The following is a 13,171-nucleotide window of genomic DNA, read 5'->3' as shown; positions in this document are numbered from 1 at the left end:
TGTGTTCGTGTTTTTGTCTTCTTGCAGAAACTCGGGTTTTTGCCTCGCAGCAGAGAGATGTACAACCTCTCAGACAGCATTCAAACCCTCTTTCCAACTCACAGGACAATGTAGCTTAGCTGCTGCACCGCTCATTATAGTTTCATCACCCAGATCCATTTGCTCCTGAGAGATTCAGAGCCTGCTCCATTTTTCATGAACTCATGAGGGCTGTTTCATAAAGCAATTACCTGTTAAACCAGGCACACTTATTTTCAGGAAACTCTGTCCTTGTCAGACTCAGCCTCATCTCTAAAGTTCCTCTTTACTGCTGCTCTGTGCAACCCGGAGAAAATCCAATAATATATTCAATATTTACTTTCTGTTAGCTCTGAGTTTGGTCTCCTTCAGCTCCTGAGGGAAATATCTGGCTCTTTAGCTCCATCAGCTCGTCTCTAACTGTGTCTGTCTGCTGTTTGCTGCTGAGCAGGTAGCGTACGGTGGCTTTTACAGCTGCTTCTTTGACACAGCTGCTGAAAATGATGCTATGAGAGAAGTGAGCGCGAACCAAAACTGCAATGTTCGCAGCCATCAGTGGTGGAAGAAATATATAATATATAATGGAAATACGCATGTTGTACAGTACTTGAGTAAATGTACTTACATTCCCCCACTGGCGGCCGCAAAGCAGCGTATATTAAACATAATACAGTAAATACGACAAAAATAAACATAGCCAGAAACAAAGCAAAGGAGAACTTTTGCTAGCATGTTGGAAAACAGCAGTGAGCTCTGACACTACTGAATTATTTTAATTTTTATTAAAGTTTTTGTCTTAGTCCCCGCTGTAATGAAAACGTAGATAGTGCACTTGTGTCTTGTAACCATACAGTCATCAGGGTGCTTCACAGTTCAAGTCCAGTGTGAGTAATGTGGACTTTCTTTATATCGTAAATGCTGATAATTATTATTCAAAATGTGTAGCAGTATTAAACAGGCCAGTGTGGTATTAATACTTTTACTTAAAGGATCTTTGGATCGGGTCTGTTTTCTGACCTGTAGGCGGTCATGTTATGGCCTATATGTAGCTTTACGAAACACTCCTCTGGTTATCACATACTCACAAGGAAGCCAGAGGTACTTTAATAAAGTACTTAAGAGATCTCCTGTACTGAAGATGCAGTTTCCTTTTCCCTCAAACACTGAACACAAACAACCCAAAAAATGTTTTGTGAATTTTATTAAGAAAACAAAACCATTGGACATGATAAAAACCAAGCACTACTGATGGAATAAATAAGTCAAACCAAACCATAAATCTGTACAAGATCTAAAGTGAAACAAAATGGTCCCAAGAAAAAAAAAAACCAAAAACAAGATCTTATATCTCACAGCTCTTTCTTTTTTAAACACAGTTATGAGCAAACTATAAGCAATCGGCTCAATCAGGTGAAAGCTACAACATAAGTGAGATTTTTATTTTAAACTAAGTGTACATAATGCTGTTTTCTAACTGTTAATGTCAATACAATAGCATTTTAAGTTCCAGCGCTGCTGGACTGGGAATGAGGTATATGCTAATCCATCCTCTGAACTGAGACAATTATCATTTTTTATATTTCTTTTCTCTCCATCCATGTGAATGCTGATTTGCTGAAATCTGATCAAGTAATTCTGCGTCATAAAGTTCTTTTGTAGCCCCTGTTATGTTATGAAGTCATTGGTTTGCAGTGATTCAAATTGATTCCAATCCATTTCCACAAGTAAATATTGATTAATGAAACTAAATCTTACACATGTGAGGTTGTACATTAGAGGTCACAGGTCTGAATCCGTACTATGAAGTTCAAGTAAATTGCACAAACCTGCACAAAAAACCGAGAGCTTGACGCCACACGTTTATGGATTCAGCCAACAGACAGCACCTTGAAGGAGGATTAGAACCAATGTTGGAGCTAAAAGACTGGACTCTGTCTCGAGCTATAGGAACATGTGTCGGTCATCGATAAGTAGTGGTACACAGAACATGTACAGAGATGAGAGGTGATCAAATACGAGTCATGATGGTGGACCAGATGGGAAAATCAGCCCCAGCGACGGGTCTGTTTCTACTATAGAGGGAGAAAAACAACGACAAAGTGCCACCTGAAGTAGACACAGACCAGTGGACCAGGAAGTCTGACGTATTAATGAGGTTCAGATGTTCAAATGTCCAGAAGAGAAAACTAAAGCACTTCTGGGTAGTGTTCAAATTGATTTAAAGGAATAGTTCCACATTTTGGGAAACACTCTAGAGAGAATTGACGCTTTAATGTCGGTACAGTAAATAGCATCAGGAGTGGAAATCAGGGGCAGCTAACCAGCCTACTAGCACCTTGGGTTTTTGTTTCATCTCTACAAAAAACAAGGTTTTCCTCCAGGAGGTCTCCTGACCAAGAAGTCATCTGGCACAAAACCACAATTTGTCATTTTTAGACTTTTTAAAATACAAGTTAAAACACGCTGACTGTATAAAAAAAAAAAAAGAAAAAAAAAAGTGAGCTAAATCCACCTACCAGCCCATCTAAAGCTCACTAATTATCACGCTGTATCTCATTTGTTTAAACCATACAAAAAAAAAAAAAGTCTAAAAACAGCAAGAAGTAGTAGTTTTTATAGGTGCCTTCCTTTGGAGAGAGCCAGGCTAGCTGTTTCCACTCTTTATGCTAAGCTAAGCAGCTCCTGGCTTTAGCTACATAGTGGTATCAATCCTCTCATCTAACTCTCGGCAAGAACAGTGAATATTTCCCAAAGTGTGTAACTATTCCTTCAAATAAAAAACAAAACCGTTGTAGTTGATAATAAATCAAATCAGATTATACTAGTGATGATTATAAAAAGGCAAAAAAACAAAACATGGCACCAAAATTATAATTCTGAACCTGCTTGACCTGCTAAACGTGGATTCAATCGCTGCAACTCAAGGCACACCTTCAGGACCGACGCTACCTTATGCCTGTTCACTACTTATCCAAGAGTTTATCCTGACCAGTACCGTCGTCCTCTTCTAATTCTTCCTCTACAAACCACAAACTAACTCACTTTAAAAAAACAACAACATGAGAATGGAGAACTTTTCATGGATAGAGAAAAAAGACTTCCACTACAGCAGCAAATCTATCTGTGATCGATTGTGACATACCGTAACAGTGCATTGACCCTCCTGAGAAAAAAACCCTAAACGTTTCCTAAACAAATATAGAACATTAGTCTAACAGGAGGCGGATCGGGAGGATTGAAGTGAGGTGGTCTTAGGGTGGAAGTTCCCCCCGCAGCGCTGATCTGAGACCAGGTTAGCCTCTTGAGTATCCTGAGCTAAACCATGAGCAGTGAAACGTTTTAAAATCGGTCTCAGAGCAGCGTCCGGGATCAACCTCGTCCTAAACTCGGATCCCCAGTGTTAACTCTTCTAGTCACAGGTGCAGGTCAGTGTTAGTGGTCTGGCCTGGCGGTGGCCGGGCTCGGCTGACAGCGCCGCCCCTGGTCACGGAGGGGGTTGCAGCCCGGGTTCAGAGCTTCTCTTGGCATTAGTGAAAAAGTGTGGAGAACTGGAAGGAAGCACGGAGGGGGACCAGTGAATAGAGGTAATATCCATTCTCCCTCTGTGGCAGAGGAGTGTTAGGGCAAAGGAGGCGAAACCGAAGGGGAAACAGCCGTCAGGAGGGGAGGGAAGAGAGACGTCCATTCTCCCTTTGGTATAGTTTGGGGCAGAGGAAGGGGGAGGTGGGGTAGTAAGAGGAGTGGGAGGAGAGCTGGTGTGTCCATTAGCCCTAAATTATCTAGAGTTAATGGAGGGAGGTGCAGAGGGCAGGAGGAGGAGGAGGAGGGTGCAGGAGAGAAAAGACTCAAACATTTAGCTCTCCTCAAAGTCCTGAGACGAGGACTCCAGTTTGCTTTTCTTACTGGGCGGGGCCTCCTCTAGGTCCTACAAGGGAAAAAACAAAACGAAAACAGTGCTCAGAAAAATAGATATCTGAACATTTACATGACAACTGAGCATCTGCTGGTTAAAAGTAATGCAGAGTTCACCAAGTTAAATTTAAGACTTACGATTAATAACCACATAGATGCGCTTTAACACCTGTTTAAAGGCCTAGTTCTGTATATTACATGTTATTGAGATCAAGTTGTTTTTGAAAATGAAATGCTATTAAATAGGCTTTGTCTTATCATTAAAACTAATTTTTCACGTCTGTCAAAATGATGAACAACAAGAAAGTCCAACACGACCTCTGCTGTAGAGATGAACATATATTTTACTTTACATTATAAAAAAGGCACACTGTGACACACATGTTCTAAGGACAGGAGGTCCCTCTCGTTGTTATTCAAGGTCCTACTGTATCTACATTGCTTTAAATACCCGTTCAACATTCACGAGGGCCTCAGGGCAACACATATTATGGCTATAGTCAACATTGGAGCAGCAGTCAAGAGAGAAAAGTGATTTAAAGTTGAATAGAAATCTCAGAAAATAAACCTGGACACATAAAATTAAAGAATATCTGTATGGCTAGATACAATTTGAGATATGTGAGAAAATACGTTTTTTTGTAATTTGGGTGAACCGACAGATGAGCTCTAAGTGTTGTTTGAAGACGTGTTCGTACCTGAGCGGCTCTGCTGTCTGAAGAGTCCTTATCCCCCGAGGACAGGCTGTCTCTCTTGGCACTTTGTGCTCTTTCTGAGGTCTCTGACGACGGGGTGGTCTTACCTGAGGACAGAACAGGTGCACACGTCTTCAGTTGGCCGGACCGAACAACGTACATTAAACAGGGGATGTGTTGTGGTTTCAGACACTAGTTTTCTGACTCTTTAATGACACAGTGTGGTCATGTATAGTAACTGCACAGTAACATGAAGTCTAAACGGAACCGGATGTGAACATCATTTAACCCGACTGAGACTTAACTGGACTCAAGGTCAGTTTAGTTAAACTGAAATAGAAGAAACAAACTTCATCAAACATCAACTGGATACAATAAAAAGGTCAAATTAGATGCTTCAACAGGAAATTACCAGCAAACACTTTGATCAATTAAATCACTTAAGTCATTATTTAAGCAGAAATGCCCCAAAATGTGTGAATACTTGCTGGTTTTCTCAGTCCTCCATCTTTCATTAAATGTTTTATCTGGATATAGACTCCTGCTTGGCCTCTAAAATGTGATAATATTTTATACTATTACTAAATATTCATTGGTTGCAGCCAAGCTTTTCAGATGTAAGATTGCTGCCTTCATCTGTTTAAGTGTCAGACAGACACACTGTTTGTTACGGCCTCATTCAGTCATGACAGGACATTTTACAGAAACAGCCATAAACAATGCTCGCGCGACAATGTGGCACCTGGTGCCCGAAAGTGAGCTGAGTATAAATAAAACATATATAAAAACAAAAACAGGAAATGGCTCATCATCCATCTGCTCGGCTACCACCTGCTAGCTGACAGTGAGGACATCTTTGGTAATGTCAGATACTCCCATCATGTAAAAAAGTGTGTGTGTGTGTGTGACTGACCCCTCTTGCTGTCCGGGCTCTGGTCCGTCTTGGCCTCGCTGTTCTCGCGGTGAGACGAAGCGGCGGGCTCTGGGGTGGGGCTGGTGCTACAACTGTTTTCCTGCTTCACTGGGGATGAGTCGGCGATGGAGCTCTGGTTGCTGTTGTCATCTAGCAAAGACAAAGAGCGAGTGACTCACTTTAGCAGGTTTTCGTCACTATGAGATTGTCAGACATTGATCCTAAGACAAAAAAACACAGCTTTTTTTTGTAGTTTTGTTTGACTTTTGATCAACCTCAGGTGCAAATTACTCAAAATAGAAGTAGTTACAGGTTTCAGAAAGCCAAATTTAACATTATAAAATGCTATAGAAAATTAAATCCAATGCTGAGGAGCAGGCAAATCCAGCATATTTCAAAACTAAGTGTCTCAAGCTGTAAACGCTCCGGACAAGAAAGGATGTGGCTGCATTTAGAAGAAAACAACAGATTCAACAGAAGACAAAATAAAAGAGTCCCTGAATAGCTCCACTCGCTGTAGGTGTAATTCTAAATATATATAATCGCTGTAAGTGATATTCTGTATTTTCCTTATCGTCAACTGTTCATTGGTTATTGACAGATGGGATTTTTCTTTTTTGTAGTTTGTATTCCACTGTTACAATTTGTTTGACTTTAATCAGAAATACTTTGCTCACGTTGCTAATCAAGACATTAAGAGATAGAAATAATAATAAAAAGTCGGCAAGTAGAAAAAAATAAATTATAAAAACATGGACAGGAGTGTAGAAATATGCGATAGAAGTGTGATACATAAAAATAGAAGTAACAACAATAATGTGTACTGATAATGTAGAGAGCTGGAATGGATTTAAATATTGCACTTTATTATTAAGTACTGCACCTTCAAGTGCCAGTTCAACATCAGTGCGTAATTTTTCATCCAAGATGCATCCAAACCATCGGGTGCAAATTACTCAAAATAGAAGTACTTTAGAAATTCTAATTTAACACTTTTAAAGTTACAGGAAATTAAATTCAACGCAGATAAGCAGGCAAAACCAGCATATTTCTAAATAAAGTGTCTCAAGCTGTTAATGCCTCAAACAAGAAAGGATGTTGCTGCATTCAGAGACAAAAAAAAACCAGTCCCTGAATAGGTCCACCCGCTGTGAGCGTGAAGTGATATTCTATATTTTCCTTATCGTCAACAAATCCAATGAAGAGACCAAAACCAACACAGAATGTATCTGACTAACAACTAACTGTGTCTATATCACAGCCTGATGTCTCTTCTTCCTCTGAGCCATGGAGCTCCACTGTTGTCCAAAAATTATTATGAACATACGAATAAGTGTCACTGCTGCACTGCTCGACATGTTCCTTCATAACCTCGAACACACACACTGTTTATTCTGACTCAGTCCTACATACAGCATCCTGCTGCCCCAATTACTCACTAGAGCACCACATGTGGATTCATCCGCCACTGAAAGTAGTCCCCAACAAATGCACCGTTTCCTCATGTTTGAGTTTGTTTGAAAAAACAAAAAAAAAACTATCGTGGCCAACTAAAAAGGAGTCTATAGATTTGTATATTTTTAAGACTTACATCTTCAGCAGGTACCAAATGGGTTGGAGCGGAGGGGTCAGAGAGTACTGACAGACGGACTATAACACTTTTTGGTTCAGGACTTTTCGTGGGATTTTGTTGACAGTATGAAAAATATAGTTAGAGCAGACGTGTCTCAGTACCCACCATGCATGTCCATCATCCCTGGAGAGGAGCTGTTCTCTGGAGTCGTCAACTCTGAGCCATACTTCTCATCTTTACCCTTCTTTTTGTTCTTGTTCTTCTACAATGACAGATCAAACACAGATTAGCTCCATTAAAAAAAAAAACTATCAGCATGTAGTAACGTGATGTAGATACCAAGAAAACAAAAATAGCGGCCCCTAGAAAGTGTGTGCATGGGGAAAAAAAATACAAAAAAAAAAAGAAGCAAAGACTGAAAATTATCTTTTGTCTTCAGCATTTCGTAAAAAGCACCTGTTGGGAACATGTACATTGTTCGTTTTGGGTTTTATGACAATTAATATCACTTAAGAGGCTGAACTCACATCATCTGATTTGGGCTCCGTCACTGGCACCCACTTGTAGATGCGAAGGGACGTGTCTCCAACAGTCACCCATTTCTTCTCCCTGTGTAGGAGCGAAAACCAAGCTGACTCAAAGGCTCCCATACGTTATTAAACACTTCTAAATTAAGACACGGTGACATTATGTAAAGCAAAATCTGAACGCAGCTCCCCGTCATAAAGAACTACAGTCAATCTATAATATATACTGTATAAATATTACAAACAAAGCAATGGCTCATGTGGGCTATTATATTGATATTGAGTTTAAAAGGTTTTATATTTATTTGTGTTGATAATTTTTTTAGATTAATAAAGTCAGAAAAGAAAGTCAGAGAATAATAGACATCACAATTTCCCAGTGCCAATTTTTACATTGTCAAATTACTTGTTTTGTCCAACCAGCAGCCCAAAACCGAAATATAATAACTTTTACAATGATGCAAAGCAGAAAATTGTCATATTTTAAAGGCTGGAGCTGGTAAATGTTTGATATTTTGGCTCAGTAATGTTACTTACATCTGTCTGTGAATGGAAAATATTGTGGTTAACACAGAAGGAAAAATATGTTGTGAATAAAAAATTCACAATTACACTACAGCAGATACATTTAGAAAACGTCACCTTGGGATTTAGGAAATTATGAAAAGTGTTTTCTGACATATCTGGACCAAAACAAGTAATTGGCGCATTAATGATAATGAAAATACTTGTTAGTAACAGCCCTACAATCATTTGGTATATAAATGTCAATAAAAATGTCCTTTACAATTTCCCAACACCCAAGTTGACACTTTTAAATTTCTGTTTCCCAGGTACTTTTGCTTAATAAAAAAAAAATAGTTGCCAATTATTTTTATGTCAACTAATGATTTTAGCTCCAAAATTATTATTTAGACATAGGCACATTAGAAATAACAATACTGTTAGTGACAACATACAGCATGATATAGTCATCTGATTTTCTGCTTGACTGATTGATGCATTGTTTGCTCTATAAAATGTAAGGGGGAAAAAAAAATGTCCATCACTATTTAGTAAAAAGCCTACGTTGCCATATTCAAATGTCTTGTTTTGTCCGATCAACAGTCCAAAAACCAATAGAAAACTAAGACTACCATAATTGAAGAAAAACATCTGCTTAAAATAGGAATTTAAAATATTAACCATTTAACAAAATGACATACAATTTAATTCTCGGATCAAATTGATTAATAATTTCAGCTCAAAAATTATGTTTTAGAGACACATGCACACTAGAAATCAACAATAAGATACTTTTAAAGTGATAATGTATAAGATCAACACAATATATCTGATTAGGGCTGCAACTAACATATACATGTTATTTTCATTATTGATTAATCTGCAGATTATTTGGTCTATATTATGTCACAAAATAGAAAGTAATGCCTTATTTTGTTAGATTAACAGTCAAAAACTATTATCAGAGAAGAATAAGTACAATAAGTTATCCAGAAAATATTCAAATTGGTAAAACAGACAAATCACACACACACATTTACTTAAAAAAAAAGGCTTAAACAATTATCTAAATTGTTGCTGAATAATTTTCTGTGGATTGACTAGTCAATAAACAGTTTTGCCTCATAGCAGGGGTGGCGGAAGTATTCAGTTCATTTACTAACGTAAAAGTAACAATACCGCAATGTAAAAACACATAACAGATAAAATATCTGAATTTAAAGTGTCACTTAAGTAAATGTACGCAAGTCATATGAGCAAAATGCAAGCATCAAAGTACACATAATTCAGTAAAATGGCCTCTGGGTGATTTAATTGTACAACTAAATATCATTTAGTTGGTTTGAGGTTGACTTTGTACTACTTTATATACTGTTGGATACCTAGCACTTCATATGCATTTTATTCAATATGTGTTCGACATACAATCAATATTTGAACAATCGTAATCTGAAAAATAACTTACATTAGTAACTACAGCTTTTAAATAAATGTAATGGAGTAGAAAGTACAATATTTACCTCTGTAATGTAACATTGTGAAGTTTAAGTATAATATAGTATAAAATGAACGTCTGAAGTAAAGTACAAATATCTTAAAATTGTACTTAAGTAACGTTACAGTACAGTTAATGTCCTTTACTTTCCACCAGTGTCTTTAAGTTAAGTCACTGTAAAACTAACTTTTTATCTAGTTACCATACAGTGTTTGCTTAATTTAGATTTAGATTGAATAAAACCGGTCAGAAAAGATAATTAAAATATAACTCGTTTATCTGAACCCTAAAAGCATAAAAATCAGTTTGACAATTTTTATTTTTTAAATCAACTAAAAAAAACAAAAACAAAACACCAACTTCTACTGACTTTGACCTGGGGACGTTTGATTAAACCAACGAATACAACAAATCACACACAATTCTGCCACCGGGCGGGGTTAAGTCACATCTAATTAAAAAGACGGGGTTATTGTCTAAATAAAAATGTATATTTGAAGCTCTAACTGTGTATAAACACGTCTTTCTTGTGTTTAAAGACTGTAGAGTCGCTACGTGTTCAGCCATGCACTAACTGTAGCCTACTTCCCCTCTCCCAACCCCCACCGAGCCCTCCTTCTCTCTCAGACCTAAAGGGCGACTCAAAGCGCTTAATTTAAAACTCCAGACGGACTAAACTACTCCGACTCAAGAGCGCCGTCGTCAAAAATTGTTTCCAAGTCGAGAGTTATCGGACGTTTCGGTCCTTTAAACCCCGCCGCCGGAGCTACGAGCTCAACAGCGGGCAGCAATGGCTTCATGTGACTGCATCGAAATGGCTTCTGGGTTCAACCCTTGCCGTTAAAATCAGCGCGAGAGAGAGAGAGAGAGAGAGAGAGAGAAAAAAAACCCGGGTACATGTTGTATGTTTGATAGACGACGGCCGGGTATGGTGCACCGCACTAGTGCGCCCCGGTGCACCTGAGCTGCAAGTACATCTGCCGTGAATCCCGCTCAGAAATGTGTCCTTTTTCTTTCAATTTCATCCCTCACTCCGTCTCCTTCCCTCTCCTCCCCCAACAAGCGAGCCTTTCTCGTGTTAGATAACGAAGCCCGCTTTTGTGTCTCTTTTTCCTCTCTTCCTCTTACCATTTTCGTACTTTCTCAATAGCGGCCATGACCCTCTTGATGTCATCTTTCGCCCTGCTCCGGGTCTCAGCTCGGACCGACCTGCCCGACATTGCCGCGGTGGGTATAATATTTTTAAAGCTCGCCGGCAGTTCAGACACAATGCAAACAGTAGAGCGCACAGAGGAGCCGCTGCGCATGCGCGGGCCTAGCAGAGAGAGCCCGGCTGCAGCTGCACTATGAAGACAGATCCGTGTCCCTGCTGAGTGTGAGCAGGAGAACAAAGAGGCTGCACACAAGCGTGGAGATCCCATTCAATCCATGGGATATCCTCAGAGGTGCAGGAAGTATTCAAAGTGTCATAATAATAATAATAATCACCTTTATTTATAGAGCACTTTTCAAAACCATGTTACAAAGTGCCTTCACAAGAGCAAAAGCACAGACAAATAGCAAATAAATGCACTGTAAAAGCAGGAAGAAACTTAAGAAATTAAAATACAGTTTAAAAAAAGAAGAAGAAACAATTAATACCACATTATAACAATAAATTATAAGTAAAAGTCCTGCGTTGAAACTGTGCATTTAAACATTGCAAACAAAACCAGGTTTCCTGATGAAGCTACAGATGTGTTTTTGTTGATATTTGTTCAATTAATAAAGTAATCCTTTAGTCTACAAAATGTCAGACAATAATAACAATCAGAGTTTCCCAGAGCCAATTGTAATGTTGTCAAATTACTTGTTTTGTCCAACCAAACAGCCCAAAACCGGAGGAAAACTAAGACTAAAAGGCTGCAGCTGCCCTGTGAAGACAGATCCGTGTCCCTGCTGAGTGTGAGCAGGAGAACAAAGAGGCTGCACACAAGCGTGGAGATCCCATTCAATCCATGGGATATCCTCAGAGTATTATAATAATAACAATCTTTATTTATTGAGCACTTTTCAAAACAATGTTACAAAATGCTTTCACAAGAGCAAAGACAATCATCACTTAATTAAAATACAGTTAAAAAAAAAAATGAATACCACATTATAACAAAGATCATAAGTAAAAGTCCTGCATTGAAACTGTTAACTTAGTAAAGTACAGTGTAAACATTATAAACAAAACAAGGGTTCCTGATGGGCTGATACAGGATATTGATATGTGTTATATTTATTTTTCTTGATCATTTTTGTCAAGTAAGCCTTTAGTCTACAGAATATCAAACAATAACAGTACATTAGGCCTAAGTAAAGGTGTACAGTACAGTAAGGAAAAGTACAAAATTATTATCAGGGAAATGTTATTAATGTATTAAAAACAGGGAAAGCAGAGCAATGGCCCATGTGAGTGTAGAATGTCTAATTATAGCTTACTATGTATGTATATATAGTTTATGATGCAGTTTAATCTGTCATGTAGTGGCAAAAACCCTGTGACATTAACATATCCACTAACCTATAAATAATTATATGTTTTATAGTCGAAACCATAGACTGTATATAAGAAACACACAGTTTTTACTTAAGTAAAGGTACCAATAGCACACTGTAAAAATATTCACTTACAAGTTAAGGTCCTGCATTGAAAATGTTAACTTAGGTAAAAGTACAAAAATATTATTGGGTAATGTTCTTAAAGTATCAGAAATAGTGAAAGCAGAGGAACTTGTTACTTATGACTCATTCAGTATTTATTTAGATATGGATTTTGATTTGGTACTAAAGTAAAAGTACCAATTTTACTTATGGAACCAAGATCCATTACAAGTAAAAGTTGAAAGACAGTGGTGGAAAGTAAAGTGTATTTACTCAAAAACGGTATAAAAGTACAATTTTGAGGTACTTGTATTTTAGTATTTCCATTTTACGCTGCTTTATACTTCTACTCCCAGTACAGTTCAGAGGGAAATATTGTACTTTTTACTTCTCTACATTTATTTTAGTTACTAGTTACATTGCAGTGTCAGATTTTAAATACAAAATGCAATAAAAAAGTAAATGTTGGTGTATTATTATACATTAAACCACCCAGCAGTATAAACAGTGGTTAAATTGAAACATTAATGCATCAATAATTATAATCCTATCATATCATATATATTATTCTGAAATTATGCACAAGTTTTACTTCCTCTGACCTACAAACATGATTTAAATGTAACAACCTGGAAATCACCAGTGGAACTGCAAAGGCAACAGGTGGCCCTCAGCTGAAGCGGCCTCATTTTGAGGGGTCAGTGTGACCGCAGTATTCAGTATACCCCGCATCCAACACATATCTGATTAACCAATGTTGGTATGGTATTTTCAAGGATGGATTCACTTAATCATTTTGTGACCTTTTGACCGTTTGTATTGTGCTACCGTCAAAATCCTCCTTTGACCAACACTTTCTTCCGTGACGAGCCACTAATCTGGAGAACTAACAGCCAGATTACC

The 13,171-nt window shown here is 37.9% G+C and overlaps 1 protein-coding gene across 1 annotated transcript; it reads right to left on the bottom strand.

The window, feature by feature from the left end:
• Positions 1-1,202: 1,202 nt before the first annotated feature.
• On the bottom strand, positions 1,203-10,955 carry bcl7a (BAF chromatin remodeling complex subunit BCL7A). Its single transcript, XM_046067490.1, has 6 exons — positions 10,766-10,955; positions 7,639-7,720; positions 7,277-7,373; positions 5,539-5,688; positions 4,629-4,732; positions 1,203-3,943 (listed from the first exon to the last, which is right to left on the bottom strand). The coding sequence occupies exons 1-6, from the start codon at positions 10,942-10,944 to the stop codon at positions 3,872-3,874; spliced, it is 684 nt and encodes a 227-aa protein (XP_045923446.1). The 5' UTR covers positions 10,945-10,955; the 3' UTR covers positions 1,203-3,871.
• Between the last annotated feature and the right edge of the window lie 2,216 nt (positions 10,956-13,171).

This window comes from Micropterus dolomieu, linkage group LG13 (assembly GCF_021292245.1).
Source record: "Micropterus dolomieu isolate WLL.071019.BEF.003 ecotype Adirondacks linkage group LG13, ASM2129224v1, whole genome shotgun sequence".
NCBI classification, from domain to species: Eukaryota; Metazoa; Chordata; class Actinopteri; order Centrarchiformes; family Centrarchidae; genus Micropterus; species Micropterus dolomieu.
This window is presented reverse-complemented; position numbering and strand designations above follow the sequence as displayed.